The sequence below is a fragment of the Clinocottus analis genome, unplaced genomic scaffold, assembly GCF_023055335.1.
Source record: "Clinocottus analis isolate CAN_PGR_092001 unplaced genomic scaffold, fCliAna1.0.p SCAF_5, whole genome shotgun sequence".
In the NCBI taxonomy this organism is placed as follows: Eukaryota; Metazoa; Chordata; class Actinopteri; order Perciformes; family Cottidae; genus Clinocottus; species Clinocottus analis.
This window is the reverse complement of record NW_027176207.1, coordinates 21556380-21572750: the sequence shown is the minus strand read 5'-3', so window position 1 is coordinate 21572750 and position 16371 is coordinate 21556380. Positions and strand designations below refer to the sequence as shown.

At 52.1% G+C, this 16371-nt stretch overlaps 2 protein-coding genes across 6 annotated transcripts in view; both read right to left on the bottom strand.

Moving 5' to 3' along the window:
• Positions 1–16371, bottom strand: part of akap6 (A kinase (PRKA) anchor protein 6) — a 137817-nt gene that overhangs the window by 7648 nt on the left and 113798 nt on the right. For all 5 annotated transcript variants that reach the window (XM_068599848.1, XM_068599853.1, XM_068599852.1 and 2 more), the window contains 3 exons: positions 10848–10931; positions 10340–10492; positions 1–2458 (listed from right to left, as the gene is read on the bottom strand). The exon at positions 1–2458 is cut by the window's left edge and continues 263 nt beyond it. In XM_068599848.1, coding sequence (XP_068455949.1) covers positions 1–2458; positions 10340–10492; positions 10848–10931 — 2695 coding nt within the window. The remainder of the gene's footprint in view (positions 2459–10339; positions 10493–10847; positions 10932–16371) is intronic.
• LOC137802278 (uncharacterized) lies at positions 2615–8526 on the bottom strand. The gene is made up of 3 exons (XM_068600067.1): positions 8523–8526; positions 5496–5591; positions 2615–3382 (listed from the first exon to the last, which is right to left on the bottom strand). The coding sequence occupies exons 1-3, from the start codon at positions 8524–8526 to the stop codon at positions 3195–3197; spliced, it is 288 nt and encodes a 95-aa protein (XP_068456168.1). The 3' UTR covers positions 2615–3194.

Here is a 16371-nt window from a genome sequence, read left to right as displayed (position 1 = left end):
ACTCCTTGTCCCTCACCTCCCTCCTCGTCTCCTCCGTCACGAAAGAGGAGAACTTGAACTTCTCCTGGCTGGTGATGGCCTTCCGGCCGCCGCCGTCGCCCCGCAATGCATCGTGGGACCTGCAGTCCTCGACGGGCGAGAGGGACGGCGGCGACGGGAGGGAGGCGCTGTGGCAGGGCAGCTCCCCTCTCAGCTGGCCCACCAGAGAGGAGGCGCGCTTGGACGGGAAGGGGAGGAGCTCCGCCTTCGCCGTGGAGCCGCCGGCGTCCTGGGCCGACTCGCCGGCCTTGGCGAAGGCGTAGGACTCCCGCGGCGGCTCGCCCTTCTTGGCGAACACGCTGGCCTCCTCCCGGAGGAGCTCGTCGTCCTCGTCCTCGTCCTTCCCCCCCGAGCCGCCCGGCTCCACGTTCCCGTTCTCCACGTCGTCCACGAACTGGCTGATGTAGCTCCTGGTGGCGTTCCGGCGGCTCTCCTCCTCCTCCCGCTCCCGCTCGCCCCTCCTCGTCTCGTCGTTGGCGTTGGCCTCGGCGAACTTGTGGCGGCTCTGGAGGAAGCGCGGCTGCTCGCCGCTCGGCGGAGCGGCGGAGGAGGTGAAGGTCCCGCACTGCAGCTCGTCCCGGAGCACCGCCTCCGTTTTGGAGGAGGAGCAGGAGGAGCGAGGAGGTCGGATCCAGCTCTGCAGCTCCCTCTTCATGTACTCCAGCCCCAGGACGTAGGAGCCCTCCATCTCCTCCTCCTCCTCCTCCTCGTCGTCGCGCCCGGAGGAGGCGCCGCTCGGCCTCCCCGCGTCCTCGCCCTCGCCGTCCCGCACGCCCAGCTCCTCCTCGGTGAGCGTGAGCGTGGAGGAGGACAGCAGGTCGCTGTCGTCCTCGTCCTCGTCCGTGCACGCCGACGTGCAGGAGACGTTCACCAGCAGGCTCAGGCTCGCCGCGTCCGCCTCGTCCATGCCGTGGCCTCCGCGGCCGCCCCCGTGGTGGCAGCGTTTAGCGCCGTTGGCGTTGGCGTCGGGATCCGGGAAGAGGCGGCGGCGCCGCTGGTTTCTTAGCGCGGCGAAGTCCTCGGACCCCAGGGACGAGTCCTCGGCGCTGCTCAGCTCCGTCAGCGACGAGCTCTCGTGGACCAGCGGCGCTCTCCGGTACGGCCCCGAGACCCCCGAGAGGGGGGCTTGGCGGCGACCGCCGAGCGACGGCGAGGCCGGGATGCGGCTCCGCTGCGGGAAGCCGCTCCGGAGCGTCATGTCGGAGACGCTGCGGGTCATCGCCGCCGCCGCCGTGGGACTCTGGATGTTCTCCAGGCGCCTCAGGAGGTCGAGAGTCCTCCGGCTGAGCTCCCCGGAGGACGGCTCCCCCCGAGCGCCGCTTTCCTCGCCCTCTCCCGGGTCGTCGTCTCGGCTCCGCCCCGCCGGGTCCAGGTCCTCGAGGCTGGCCAGGCTGCCGCCGTCGCCGTCGCCGTCGCCGGTGGTCTCTCCGCCGGCGCTCCGGCACGGCGCCAGGCAGCTCTCCAGAGAGGCGCTGCGCTGCAGCTGCTCCCTGGAGGGGAACAACTCCAGGCCCAGAGCCAGGAGCGACTCCAGGGACGAGCCCGGGGACGCCGACGCCGACGCCGCGGCGCCGGACGCCCGGCGCCCGAGAGCCGACGCCGAGGGCCGAGAGGAGTCGAGGTCGGAGTCGGAGTCGGCGGCGTTCAGGACCCCTCGGCCGTTGATCAGGATCTCCACCGCCTCCCCTCCTCCCCTCCTGTGCCGCCTCCTTTTCTCCTCCCTCCTCTTCCCTTTCTCCTTGACAGCTTCCTCTCTCCTGGTTCTTTGGTTGCACTTTGTGACACGAGTCCCGTCTGACTTCCTCTGGTTCTCATCTTCCTCCTCTTCCTCCCTCGTCGTCGTGGTCGTCGTCTCCGTGTCGCTGACGATGCCGCTCTCGCTCTCCGACCGCCGGCTGCTCGCCGACTGGCCGCTCCCTCTGCCGCTCTCGCTCTCGCCGCCGGGTCCCGCGCTCGACGCCGGCGGCGGCGTCGGACCGCCCACGAGGTCCGGGAGGGATTCGACGGAGGAGAAGGAGGAGTCCTTGCTCAGGCTCTTCAGCAGCAGCTGCTTCCCCGACGGCGAGGAAACGGCGGCGAGAGGGAACGGCGGCTGCCGGTACAACTCCACGCTGTGGAGGCTGTACACCTGGTACACCGTGTTGCTGCTCGGAGGGAGAGTCCGGTAGATGCCGGCGGGCCGGACCGTCGTCTCGGGAGCGGCCGGGACGCCGGTTCCAATCCCGCCGGACGGGAAGCTGCCCGAGGGCTGCGAGGAGACGTCAGGAGCTCCTGGCGGCGGCTGCAGCTCCGTGATGGTCATGTCGGTGTCGTCCCATTCCCACGAGTCGTCGGGCGGCGCCGCCGCCGCCGGACCGGCCGGGACCGGGCTGATCTGCCGGAGGTCGACGAGCCCCGGCTCCAGAGCGCTGCCCAGAACCTGAGGACGGAAAGAGAGGAAACGCTGGAGAGGAGTCCTGAAACTTAAACCTTGAACTTTACATTAGTCGTTTCCGTGTTACCCATCATGCTCAGCGCCTGTAAAGCGCCCGGGGTCACAGGTTTCAAACTTCAAACCGCCGACCTTAAGCCACGACCGCACCTCTTTTCTTCCTCTCTTGCTATGTTGCCAAAAAAAAGCAAGAGGACTCCTGCCTCCTGCTTCCTGCCTCCTGCTTCCTGCCTCTTGCTTCCTTCCTCTTGCTTCCTGCCTGTTACTTCCTGTCTCCTGCCTCTTGCTTCCTGCCTCTTACTTCCTGTCTCCTGCCTCTTACTTCCTGTCTCTTGCTTCCTGCCTCTTACTTCCTGTCTCTTACTTCCTGCCTCTTGCTTCCTGCCTCTTACTTCCTGCCTCTTACTTCCAGCCTCTTGCTTCCTGCCTCTTACTTCCTGCCTCTTGCTTCCAGCCTCTTGCTTCCTGCCTCTTACTTCCTGCCTCTTGCTTCCTTCCTCTTGCTTCCTTCCTCTTGCTTCCTTCCTCTTACTTCCTGTCTCTTACTTCCTGCCTCTTGCTTCCTGCCTCTTACTTCCAGCCTCTTACTTCCTGTCTCTTACTTCCTGCCTCTTACTTCCTGCCTCTTACTTCCAGCCTCTTGCTTCCTGCCTCTTACTTCCTGTCTCCTGCCTCTTACTTCCTGTCTCCTGCCTCTTACTTCCTGTCTCTTGCTTCCTACCTCTTACTTCCTGTCTCTTGCTTCCTGCCTCTTACTTCCAGCCTCTTGCTTCCTTCCTCTTGCTTCCTGTCTCTTGCTTCCTTTCTCTTGCTTCCTGCCTCTTGCTTCCTTCCTCTTGCTTCCTTCCTCTTGCTTCCTGCCTCTTGCTTCCTGTCTCCTGCCTCTTGCTTCCTTCCTCTTACTTCCTTCCTCTTACTTCCTGTCTCTTGCTTCCTGCTTCAAACTGTTTGAAGCACCAGACCCCGGGCGTCTCCTCCATCGAGGCCGGCGGTTCGTCCGTGAGCTGTTTTTCGCGAAAATTACAGAAATGAGATAAATTACGGATCTAAATTATGAACCGGGTTTTTGGCGGGTCATCAAATGAGCGGCTGTGATTGGATTAGGCTGATTGATGGCGTCTCCCCTCAGCGCCACACTTCTTTCTGAATGCGTCTGCAGTGGCAAAAAAAACAACCCCAGTTCAGTCATTACCCCCATCTCCCTTATCAGCAGGAGAGGAATAAACACAAATCTAATAGAAATTCATTCCACAGACACACACACACACACACACACTCAAACACACACACAGCCAACTAGTTTATTAGATTAATAGGCTATGAATGGCTAATACGAATTACCCCCCTCTCTTGTTAACGAGACGCGGAGCAATTTGTATAATTATGTCTGCGGAAGGGAAGAATTCCTGTCTAAGCATATTTTTAGACAGCCGAGCTTTTCTGAAGGCTTTTGATTACGTATTTACTTTTGTTTTTTTTTTCCTCGCCTCCTTCTTTCCTCCGCCGTGCTCTTTTCTCTCAGAAGTCGTGTTTGAATAATTCATCGCTTTGTTCCAGAGCGGAATAATTTGTGTTGAGATTTATGAGCAATTGCTTTGGGGTGGGCTTCTTCTTCTTCTTCGTCTTCGTCCTCCTCGTCTTCCTCTTTAAATGATCACACAGCGTGTTCTGTCAGGAGTCGGCGTTGTCCCGAGTGGAGCCGGATTCTTCTTTCTACACCTCTTTTTTTTTTGTTTTTTTGAAGAGTTTGCTGCCAAAACAAGCGGCGCGACAACCTGAGGAGACACGAGCGGTCCTCCCTCAGCGTTGCAGACGCACACAATGAAACATTCCTCTCACTTTAAATGATAATAGCGAGCCGCTCTTCTTTGACAACACACTCGGATTTTAAATTACATTAAGCTTCCCCCTCCTGAGCGGAGACGTTAGCGTCGGTCGCATGAAACAAGACGTAATTAGACGGATCGCTCCGCCGGCATCGGGGAGATTGCACTCGCTGCGAGGGATTTTTTTTTTTTTTTTTTAAACGTATTGATTTAGGACTCAATAACGGCCTAAATGACTGCAGCTTCCATCAGAGCCGGTGAGCGCCGACACGCGGCTTTAAATGTCAAAGTCTGTTCATTCATCAAACGTCTACATGTCCACGGCGAGGACCTCCGGCGTCGAAGCCCTGAAGGACCAGAAGCTCCATGAAGAACCTGGAGGATGAATCTGACTGTCGGGGTTTGATTCCTGAACATTAACTTCTGTTTTTAAGGTGATGTCAAGCAGAAATATAAGACCAGGTGTTGTTGTGTGTTTCCTGGCTCTTACAGCCTCTAGAACTGACTCTAGATCTGACTCTAGATCTGATTTTAGATCTGACTCTATAGCTGACTCTAAATGTGACTCAAGATCTGACTCTAAATCAGGCTCTAGATCTTGCTCTAGACCTGAGTCCTACTGGCTCTGGATCTGATTCTAGATATGATTCTAGATCTGATTTTAGATGTGACTCTAGATCTTCTTGTAGATCTTGCTTTAGATCAGGCTCTAGATCTGACTCTATACCTGACCCTAGATGTGACTCTAGAACTGACTCTAGATCAGGCTCTAGATTCGGCTCCTACAGGCTCTAGATCTGACTCTATACCTGACTCTAGATCTGACTCCTGATCTTGCTCTAGATCTTCTTTTAGATCAGGTTCCATATCTGACTCTAGACCCGGCTCTAGATCAGGTTCTATATCTGACTCTAGACCCGGCTCTAGATCTTGCTGTATATCTTGCTCTAGATCAGACTCTAGATCAGGCTCTAGACCCGGCTCCTAAAGGCTCCAGATCTCTCCAAAGTCACATAGACACTCCCATCGACCTCCTTAAAGCGGCTTCCTGTCGTCTTTTCGTCGACTTTACGAAGAGAAAACCTAAAAAAAAGCGCCGTCTGCTTCTGGCAGCTCGTACGGCAGCTGTGGACCCGACGCGGCGGCGAACGGGGTCGATGCCCACAAGAGTCAGACAGAAGAACCAACACGCCCATGACTCCTCTCTTCTTCTTCTTCTTCTTCTTCCTCTTCCTCTTCTTCCTTTTCTTCTTCTTCTTCTTTTTCTTCTTCTTCTTCTTCTTCTTCTTCTTCTTCTTGGGCGCTCAAGTCGCGTCAATCTGCCTCACAAACAGCTGCTTTGCATTAGAAATAAACACAGTGGTGTTCACACCGTGTGTGTGTGTGTGTGTGTTTGTGTGTGTGTGTGTGTGTGTGTGTGGGTGTAAAAAACAGGAAACTTTCTTTTCCCATTAGCTCTGGTTTGACTGCTCCCATTTGTTAGCATAGCATCTGCTGGAAGGCCCAAGGAGAGCGCGGCTATCCGGCAGCGTCTGGGTGATTATTCATGTGCCCGTGCTCCTGCAGGAGCTGCCGCTCGCCGCTCGCCGCCGCCGCCGCTCGGCTCTCCTCCGGCTCTCCTCCGCTCGTCAGAGCGTCAGCGCTGAGTCCAGATGAACAGCAGATAAATCACCTCTCCATGCAGAGTGCAGGGCAGACAGGGGCTCTGAATGTATCGCAAGGAAACGATGAAAGAAGAAAAAAAACTGTGTGTTGCTCATAAAATGTGTTTCATAATCGTGAGGAGAAGTGAGTTCTCTAAAGGAGGATTTCCATGTATTACATTCAGCTAACAGCTGATCTCGGTGTCGCTTCGCCCGCAGATTGAATCCACGCTGGTTGACATCCAAGCGAACGGGACGGGATCCGTCCTCTGCTTCACCAAGAGAGGACGAGGCGCCGAGGACGAGGCGAGACGAGGCGCTCGAAACGAAGCGCTCGAAACGAAGCGCTCGGAACGAAGCGCTCGGAACGAAGCGCTCGGAACGAAGCGCTCGGGACGAAGCGCTCGAGACGAAGCGCTCGAGACGAAGCGATCGAGACGAAGCGATCGAGACGAAGCGATCGAGACGAAGCGATCGAGACGAAGCGATCGAGACGAAGCGATCGAGACGAAGCGATCGAGACGAAGCGATCGAGACGAAGCGATCGAGACGAAGCGATCGAGACGAAGCGATCGAGACGAAGCGATCGAACGAAGCGATCGGAACGAAGCGATCGGAACGAAGCGATCGGAACGAAGCGATCGGAACGAAGCGATCGGAACGAAGCGATCGGAACGAAGCGATCGGAACGAAGCGCTCAAATTGAAGTGTTCAAAACGAAGCGTTAGACATGGAGTCTCGTGTCTTCTTGATCTTCTCTTCGTGCTCTTTGCACAAAGACTTTTTACTTCACAAATGTGACTGTGAGCACATCCATTGCCTCCACACGGCTCTCAACATGGCGACTGAGCTAGCGAGTTCATTTTGTTGTGTTGGTAAACAACTGCTTTTTGTTTATCTGACAATAAATCATCCTTGAATCCTCGAGTCCGACGTCTTCAGAGACAGAAGTTGATTCATGATTCATGAAAACTGTGAACGTCGTTTACAGCGAACCTTTAAAAACCCCAAAAGATGTAAAACAGGAACATTTGAGAAGCTGGAACAGAGCGTTCAACTGTCGATGAACACTAGTCATCAACACACACACACACACACACACACACACACACACACACACACTTTCATACGTGCAGAAACAATTACACATGCTGCTGTGTTGAAACGTACACACCAGCAGCCATTTGTAGGAAAGCAAGAAGCCTCATTTACACAAACACTCCCTCACACACACACACACACACACACACACACACACACACACACAGGAGAAGACAATCGTTTTATCACCGAGCAGAAGTGTTCATTTATAAACTAAACCAGCCAGATGTATGCCTCTCTGGTTCTTTCTCTCTCTCCACTTTATTCTCTCTCTCTCTCTCTCTCTCTCTCTCTCTCTCTCTCTCTCTCTCTCTCTCTCTCTCTCTCTCTCTCTTTTTATTCCTCTCCCATCTCCAGGAGAAGTGAAATTACTCTCCAGTCAGGCAGCGAGGTCCGAGTGTCTGGCCTCTGTTATTTGTCTTCTCCTCCTCTACAATGTGTGTGTGTGTGTGTGTGTGTGTGTGTGTGTGTGTGTGTGTGTCTGTGTGTGTGTGTGTGTGTGTGTGTGTGTGTAGGTAAGATAGAGAGTCTCTGCACACGCTCAGCAGAATCAGACTGATCTTCACTAAATTGCAACGTTCCTAAACGAGCCACAACTTTTCCAGCTTTGATGGTTTTTGATTTAATTCAATGCAACTTTATTCATCCCCGCGTGAGTAACAGTAACAGAAACACGGACGCTAAGCTAAAGGAAATAAATATAGCGTCACGCACGCCATCGTCTAACGAGTCTCTCATCCCTGCACTTCTCCATCCAGCTGTTTTTAAATCACCATTAAAGGGTTAAACGCTTTTCATCTGGACTTTAATCTCAACCTGTAAATTACAATATTCTCTCTCCTCCTCCTGAGCTCTTAACACCTCGCTATCCGTCAATTAATCGCTGGCAATCAATAAACCGTCCCATAGCGCGTGTGTGTGTGTGTGTGTGTGTGTGTGTGTGTGTGTGTGTGTGTGTGAGACACGTGTCCTTACATGCATTTATGTAACGGTATATGTGTGTTTACGTCACTGTGTTTGTGCACCTGCTTACAGCTTTTTGTGCTTACATAAGTGTACCTGTGTGTGTCTGTCCCTGTGTGTGTGTGTGTGGGTGTCTGTGTGTGTGTGCGTCTGTGTGTGTCTGTGAAACAATTGACCTTCCATTCAAATGCACTCCTCCTGTCTCTACAGAACCATATTCATCACTATTAGAAATCCATAACAGCTCCATTCTGCTGCAGCTCACACAGCACTCAGCTCGCTCGCCCTTCTCTCTCTCCCCCTTTCCCTCTACTCTCCCTCTCTCCATCTCCCCCATTCTCTCTCCTTCTTTCCCTCTCGCCCCTCCCTCTCTCTCTCTCTCTCTCTCTCTCTCTCTCTCCCCCTCTCCCTCCCTTGCCCTTTCTCCCCCCCGTCAGCATTTCAGTCCTCCCTCTCCATCCCTCTCTCCCTTTCTCTCTCCCCCATCTCTTCCTCTCTCTCCCCCTTCTCTCCTCCTACCCATCACTCCCTCTCTCCCCCTCTCTCTCCCTTTCTTTCCCCCTCTCTCCCCCCTCACCCGCTCTCTCCCCTACTACCTTTCTCCCCCTTTTCCTCCCCCTCTCTCTCCCCCCTCCCTCTTTCCCCCTCCCTCTCTCCCCCTTTTCCTCCCCCTCCCCCTCTCTCTCTCCCCCCCTCTCTCTCCCTCCCCCTCCCTCTCTCCCCCTTTCCCTCCCCCTCCCTCTCTCTCCCCTTTTACCTCTCCCCCTCTCTCCCTCTCTCCCCGTCTCCCTCCCCCTTTCCCTCCCGCTCTCTCTCCCTCCCCCTCCCTCTCGCTCCCTTTCTACCTCTCTCCCCCTCCCTCTCTCCCCCTCTCCCTCTCTCCCCCCCCCTCTCTCTCTCTCCCCCTCTCTCTCTCTCTCTCCCCCTCTCTCTCCCCTTCTCTCTCTCTCCCCCCCCTCTCTCTCTCTCCCCCTCTCTCTCCCCCTCTCCCTCCCCCTCTCCCTCTCTCCCCCCCCTCTCTCTCCCTCCCCCTCCCTCTCCCCCTCTCTCTCCCCCCCTCCCCCCTCGTCTCCCGCGTGCCGAGCTGTCTCTTCGTGTTCTGAAGGCTTTTTCTAATAAGACAACCCGTTTGCCGCGGCGCCGTCATGGCGGCGGACACGCGTGGCGTTTACGATATGCAAACTGTCGAAGTGTTAAGAAGCGGAAGAAGAAGAAGAAGAAGAAGAAGAAGAAGAAGAAGAAGAAGAAGAAGAAGAAGAAGAAGAAGAAGAAGAAGAGAGAGAGAAAATCTCATTTTGCAGAGTTTCTCCTCTGTGGCAGAGAAACAACATTTCTGTGACGCTGATCGCAGGACGATCAGATCACTTTCCACCTCGTCTCCTGAGGATGAAGCCGTCGCCGCGCTTCTGAAACTCTAAACAGGAACGGGCGGCGGCGGCGGCGGCGAGCGTCCGCCGATCGGTATGTCAGTGACACTCACAGTGACCTCTTGACCTTTGCTCTGACGCCACCACCAGACTTTTGATGGAGAGCTAACAGGAACGTTCAACATTCATAAACAGTTATTTTTTCTCTTAAATGAAATATCCATAAAGGCCTCATAACCAATGGATTTCCATGACTTTCCATGACTTTCCATGACTTTTCCATGACCAAACATTGTGTAAATCTCGGTGTATACATGAGAAAGTGAGAAAACGTAGTATTTGAGACACGAAGCGTCGACTTCACTCTTCAGAAACGGAGGTTGACGTCTGGTAAAATGCAAAAAGTCTGACTGAGATAAATTAACATCTGTTTATGTTGTATATTTATAATTAATACATGTTAGAGATACATAAACATGTCGTCTGCATAGCGACGGAGACAGCGAACCAACAGATAATGTGCCAAAAGGAGCATGAAGAGGAAGAATCAGAGGCCCCAGTATTGACCCCTGAGGAACTCCACAGGTCAGAAGAGCTTTAAAGGAACTCTTATGAGACGAGGAACCTGTGGAAAGTAGAACTTCCTCATTTCTTCTGTCTACGTTTCACTGGATCAACAGACCCTCAGAGAACTGTTACCCAGAACTTTATGAAGTTGATTCTGTCGCCTGGTTTTTAAACATCAGTTTATTCTGGGCGTCGAGGCTCATTTCACTAAACAGCAGCGCGCCGTCTCCGCCACTGGAAACCCGCCGCCGCCGCTTCAATCACGGCGCCATCTGTCTTTCGCGCCGCATCTTAGCATCAAATCAAACGCTGACATGCTCGCTGAGTGTAACGGCGCGTCAGCTGACTGCCCGCGGCGCCGAGTGAAGGATGCAAAAAGTGTAAATGTCAGCGCGCTCTAACCTGCTTCTCTCCCAGCTCGCGCTTCAGTCTGTTCTGCCACTGCAGCGCCTGCATCACGATCGCCTCCCACCTCCTCTCCAGGTTGATTGACAGCAGCTGCAGGGCCTCCCGGTGCTGCTCCGCCTCTGGGCCCACCTCCGCCATGGGGCCCGACTGTCCCCGAGGTGGGGATTTGCAGGAAGCAGTTTTTTTTGTCAGAATTCACAAGAGCTATTATCATACTAATCATATGATTGAATTTCAGGAATGTGCAACGGTATAAATCCTCTCTTCAAGGTTAAGCTGATTCAGCAGGTTATTTTTACTCATTCTCCATGAAGGAAATATAAAAAATATATAAAACAAACTCATATGCAAGAATGAAGCATGGAAAATGTTTGAAATATTTGCAATTTTCCTCCTGAAACTTGTGTTAAAGTAAAGCAACGTGTATATCTCCGCCTCATATTCTACATAACGGCGTGGAGCTTGAGTATCTGATGGTAATCGTGGGTTCGTTTCCCTTCACCTGGCTCTGCTGCAGCAGCTTCTGGCAGAGCTTCAGGACGGAGGCGACTCCTCGACGTCGGGCTCGAACCTCCGAACACAGAGACTGCGGGGACGACACGGAGCAGAAGGGAAAAAGGTCAAGAAAAACACAGCGAATATTCAAATTATTTGTATTTGACATGCAAACACATCGACGGTGCAGCCGAAATATAAGTTTTACATCGTACCGAGGGAACGAACCCCACCACCGTTTCACTTCCACCTGCAAGTATTTAAATAAACTGGAAAAAAAACTACCAAACTCTGACTGCTCCTGTTTCGAAACCGTCACACATTAACACACAACAACTAATTTGGTTTGTAAAGTACAAACACGACGGATGAAACTCTGAGAAATAAAGCAGAATGATCCTTAAATCGCGGCTAATCAGCATAAAGTCACATTCAGTGATCACAATGCATAAAATAAATGACACCCCCCCCCCCCTCCCCCTTTGCTGCTGTCTAATAAATGCAAGAAGGGAAAGAAACACACGGATTGGCGCTGCCTATTATAAATCACTATATGCTGATGAGTTTCCACACCCAAAGGTCAGCGAGTGTGTGTGTGTTTGCATGTTTACTCATGCAGGCGTGTGCACGACCGGCCCACCATGCGTGTGTGTGTGTGTATACAAACATATGCGTGCATTTGCGAGTGTGTGTGACAGCACAGAGGGGGACGGCCTTACTCCTCTGCGCCGAAGACCGAACACGTCCGAGTCCCCAAAACTATTTATGCTAATCCCGCCCGCTCGCCGGAAAGCACTTCCTTTACATTTTCTTTACATTTTTCCAATAAATATTAAACACCATTACAATGAAATGGGATTCTCTTACTCTCGCTCTCTGCCACACACACACACACACACACACACACACACACACACACACACACACACACACACACACACACACACACACACACTCTGACTCTTCTGTCTTTCATCCCCATCCTCTCCCGCTCGCTTCAGTTTAGCATATCTGCGGCGGCCTGTTGTCTAAACAGGCGAGGATGCAGAATGCAGCAGACGGGGATCAAGAGGACGAGGCCCGGCGCGCGTCTGCGAGGTGGCGGGTGAATTTATTCGAAACGGTGTGTGTGTGTGTGTGTGTGTGTGTGTGTGTGTGTGTGGAGAGGTTCGCTCGACGACAACGACAACAACAAAACGGCTCGGCGGCGCTCGCTCTGCGGCAGGCGGCGCGGAGCGAGGAGATGAATTAAAGCGGATTTGACAATAATTCGGCGCGCGAGACGGTCACGGCTCCTCAGACGCGCTCTTCAAAGTCGGCGACGGGAAGTCGACCTGAGAAATATGAGCTGGGAGTCGGGATGTTTTGGAGACGTTTTGTGGGATCTGGAGTCGGGGCGCAGAAACTTTGACAGCCTCTTAACATCTGCGGCTCAAAGAGCGTTTTACACCGTTTAGCCTCCAACGTGACGGAGCCAAACGCAGGGCTCTGATTGGCTGCTTTGTGCTATTTTTGGCGGCTCGGTGGGCGGGGTTAAAACTTCCTGTCAGAGCAAAAAAAACACAAGCTGTATGTGTCGTAAGTATATTTAACTTTTAGTTCATACGGAAGCTCACGACTCACCTTTGACCCTCTTGCTCGGCTACCGTCGCGCAAAGGATTGTGGGTAGAATCTATTTATGTATAATTGTGCTTTAGGACAAGGGAGCCTCATTATACAGAGAGCTGAGATTGTTCTGCAAATTTTGATATACAACACGTATCTATAATATGCAAGTGCCTTTAAAAAGGTGAATTTAAGAGATTATGCAAAATTGAGGAAAAGACCTCAGGGGGTTAAAGAGTTTTAAGACACGAATCATTGACCCCACTCTGGATATAAATATTTATATAATTATATATATAATTGATATGTGTTAGAGATACATAAACATGTCGTCTGCATGGCGACAGAGACAGCAAACCAGTAGATAATGTGCCAAAAGGAGCATAAAGAGGAAGAATCAGAGGCCCCAGTATTGACCCCTGAGGAACTCCACAGGTCAGCAGAGCTTTGAAGGAACTCTTATGAGACGAGGAACCTGTGGAAAGTAGAACTTCCTCATTCCTTCTGTCTACGTTTCACTGGATCAACAGACTCTCAGAGAACTGTTACCCAGAACTTTATTATCCTCACACAACAGATGATGTCCCACAAAGTGTTCGTTTTATTGTGAAGGTCCAACGACATGAATACGGTCTTTTCAAAATAAAAGTTTCGTCTCAGGCGGGTTCAGGTCTTTGTCTGCTTTGCGTCCATGTGTCTCTCGTTTTAAAAACACGTATAAACACTGATAAACATCTCCATGTTTTATCTTCTTCATCAGCGTCCTGATGCAGGTTTTCAGCTTCACATCAAAATGATTTTCCCTGAGAGTTTATTTCCAGACGGAAGAGAAAGAGAGAGAATCCTCTAAAGTCTCTTTGTTTCTGCACCGCTGGGTTCATGCACTGATCCCCCTCTCTCTCTCTCTCTCTCTCTCTCTCTCTCTCTCTCTCTCTCTCTCTCTCTCTCTTTCTCTCTCTCTCTCTCTCTCTTTCTCTCTCTCTCTCTCTACTTCTCAAATTCTCTTGCTCTCTTCCGTCTGGAAAAAACTCTCTCCCCCTCTCTCCCTTTCCCTCCCCTCTCTCGCCCTCCCTCCCTCCATCTCTCGCTGTCTCCCCCCCCTTCTCTCTCTCTCTCTCTCTCTCTCTCTCTCTCTCTCTCTCTCTCTCTCCTCTCTCTCTCTCTCTCTCTCTCTCTCGGGTCGAGCCTGGCTGGGCTCATATTGACTCTCAGGCTCTACAGACACAGCAGGACAAATATTTGCTAAAAAGCTTCTCTTTCAAAATACATGGAAAGCGAGGAGTGTCTGCAGAGAGAGAGAGAGAGAGATAGAGGAGGGAGGAGGTAGAGAGAGAGGGAGGGAGGGAGAGAGAGAGAGAGAGAGAGACAGAGAGAGAGAGAGACAGAGAGAGAGAGAGACACAGAGAGAGGAGAGAGTGAGATAGAGAGAGAGAGAGGGCATGGTGGGAGGTGTGAGACGGACGAAGAAGCCGGAAAACAAGTGAGATTTAGGTCGAGTGAGAAGAAAAAGAGAGAGAAGCAGGAGATTAAAGCGAGTTACAAAAAAAGAGATAAAAAAGACGGAGAGAGAGATGAGAGAGAGAGAGAGAGAGAGAGAGAGAGAGAGAGAGAGAGAGAGAGAGAGAGAGAGAGAGAGAGAGAGAGTTTAAAACATGTGAAACTTTGCTGAGCCGACAGGTTTCCTGTTCCCCTCGGTGAGATCGTTCATGTGTTCATCCTGATCTGATGAAGGTCAGTGTGACCTCTGACCCCCGTGTGACCTTGGGCAAGGACGCCCAGCGGTGGCTTTCTCCTCGTGGTAAAATAATATCAGGATGGTTCAAGAGGTTTAAGGTTCTTTTAGTTCCCTCTTCTCCTGCTGCTGCGTCGCTCCACGCCGTGACGTTCAAGGTCACGTTCAAGGTCGCGGCGCCAAAAGAACAAGTGGACGTCTTCAACTCCCGCTTTGTTTCTCTCTCTCTCTCATTCCTCCGTCTGTCACTCAACACCCTCTTTCAGGAAAAGGGGTGACCGACTCTGGATAAACAAAGAGAAGAGGATCTGCTCTCCTCCTTCTTTAATTCCCTCCTTCAATCTCCCTCTCCTCCTCCCTCAGCTCCCTCTCCCGCTATCTCCTCTCTCCCTCTTAAATCTCCCTCTCCTAAAAACAAAATCCTCTTAACTCTCCTCCACCTCCTCATCTCCACAATCTAATTACAGGGACCTGCCGTGAAGAGAGGGAGGGATAGAGGGATAGGGAGGGGGAGGGGAGGGGGGAGGGATGGGAGGAGGGGGGGGGATGGAGGGATGAGGGATGGAGGGAGGATAGAGGAAGGTTGTTAGAGCGGTTGCCATGTCAGTGTTTTCAGACAGCGAGGCTCTTTGAGGAGAGAGAGAGGCCACAACTTCCATGCCGGCGGTTCACGACTTCACACGAGCGACCTCACGTCGACACACACACACACACACACACACACACACACACACACACACACACACACACACACACAACTCTCCTCTAGCAAAGCTTTACACTTTCATAAGATACTTTGTCGTTTGTCATGTTTTACTGGATATTTTTGGGCGTTTTCTTTCTTTTAAATAGTTTTTTTCCAAGTATTTTTAAAGTACTTGTGTTTTCCGGTTTTCCGGTCTTCCTGAAACTCGGTCGCATCGTTCCGAGTTGATCTGAGTCCAGAGGTTGATCCACGGATGGTGTGTTCGCTTTCGTGAACAACACAAATCTCTTAAATCTCTGCAGTGTGTATCAGAGTCTGGTCTGCAGCCGTCATGGCGCCGCTCTCCTCCCTGAAGAAGACAGTCCGGTCCGAGCGTTGGTCGTGTATTGAAGCTCTTTTCTGATGTTTCTGCACAAAATAAACGACCTCATCGCCTAAAAGACGTTCTGAAAGCTGGACTTCCTGCTCCTGAAAGGACGCGACGCACTAATGCAGCGAGCAGCCGCTGTTTCAACCAGAGAATGAAGGGAGGAGAGGACGGAGAAGAGAAAAAAATGAAGGAAGACGAGAGAGAGGACGGAGACGGGGAAACAGCAGGACGAGAGAGAAGGAGGACAAGGACCAGAGAGAGAGAGAGAGAGAGAGAGAGAGAGAGAGAGAGAGAGAGAGAGAGGAGAGAGAGAGAGAGAGAGAGAATTTGGGCTGCTGGCTCGGTGACCCAGTGGATATTTCAATCAATTACCATTAATTAGAAATCTCTGATTAATTCTATTTGTTGATTAAGTCAATTAAAACCACAAGCACTCGTTATCGCACAACGAGCCTAATGAATTCCTGTCGACAATTTGTTCACACACACACACACACACACACGCACGCACGCACCACACACACACACCACACACGCACGCACACACACACACACACACACACACACACACACACGCACGCTGCCGCTAATACCGCCTACAGCTAACCAAACTTTGCCGTCTGCTCTCTCTCTCTCTCTCTCTCTCTCTCTCTCTCTCTCTCTCTCTCTCTCTCCTCTCTCTCTCTCTGACACTTCACGTCTTCTCCTCCTCTCGATTTCTCTCGGGAACTTTTCTTAAATTTCTTTCTTCTTGGTTTTCTCCGTCCGGCCGGATGAGTGAAGTTGTGCAGGTTTCATCCTTCACCTCGTCCTCTCACCGCGAGGGTGGGGCTCCCAAAGCGGGGTCAAGGACTCAAGGAGTCCTTGAGGTCATTGAGGAGTCCTTGAGGAGTCCTTAAGGAGTCCTTGAGGTCCTTGATGAGTCATTGAGGTCCTTGAGGGGTCCTTGAAGAGTCCTTGAGAAGTCTTTAAGGAGTCCTTAAGGTCGTTGAGGAGTCCTTAAGGGGTCTTTGAGGAGTCATTGAGATCCTTGAGAAGTCATTGAAGAGTCCTTGAGAAGTCCTTAAGGAGTCCTAAAGGTCGTTGAGGAGTCCTTAAGGGGTCTTTGAGAACTCCT

Bases quoted from the DNA above. Each gene is read 5' to 3' on its own strand.
- LOC137802278 (XM_068600067.1), bottom strand. The intron at 3,383-5,495 runs GTCATGGGCGTG...ACAGGAAGTAAG, and splicing joins AGAAGAAGAAGAAGAGAGGA to AGGAAGGAAGTAAGAGGAAG.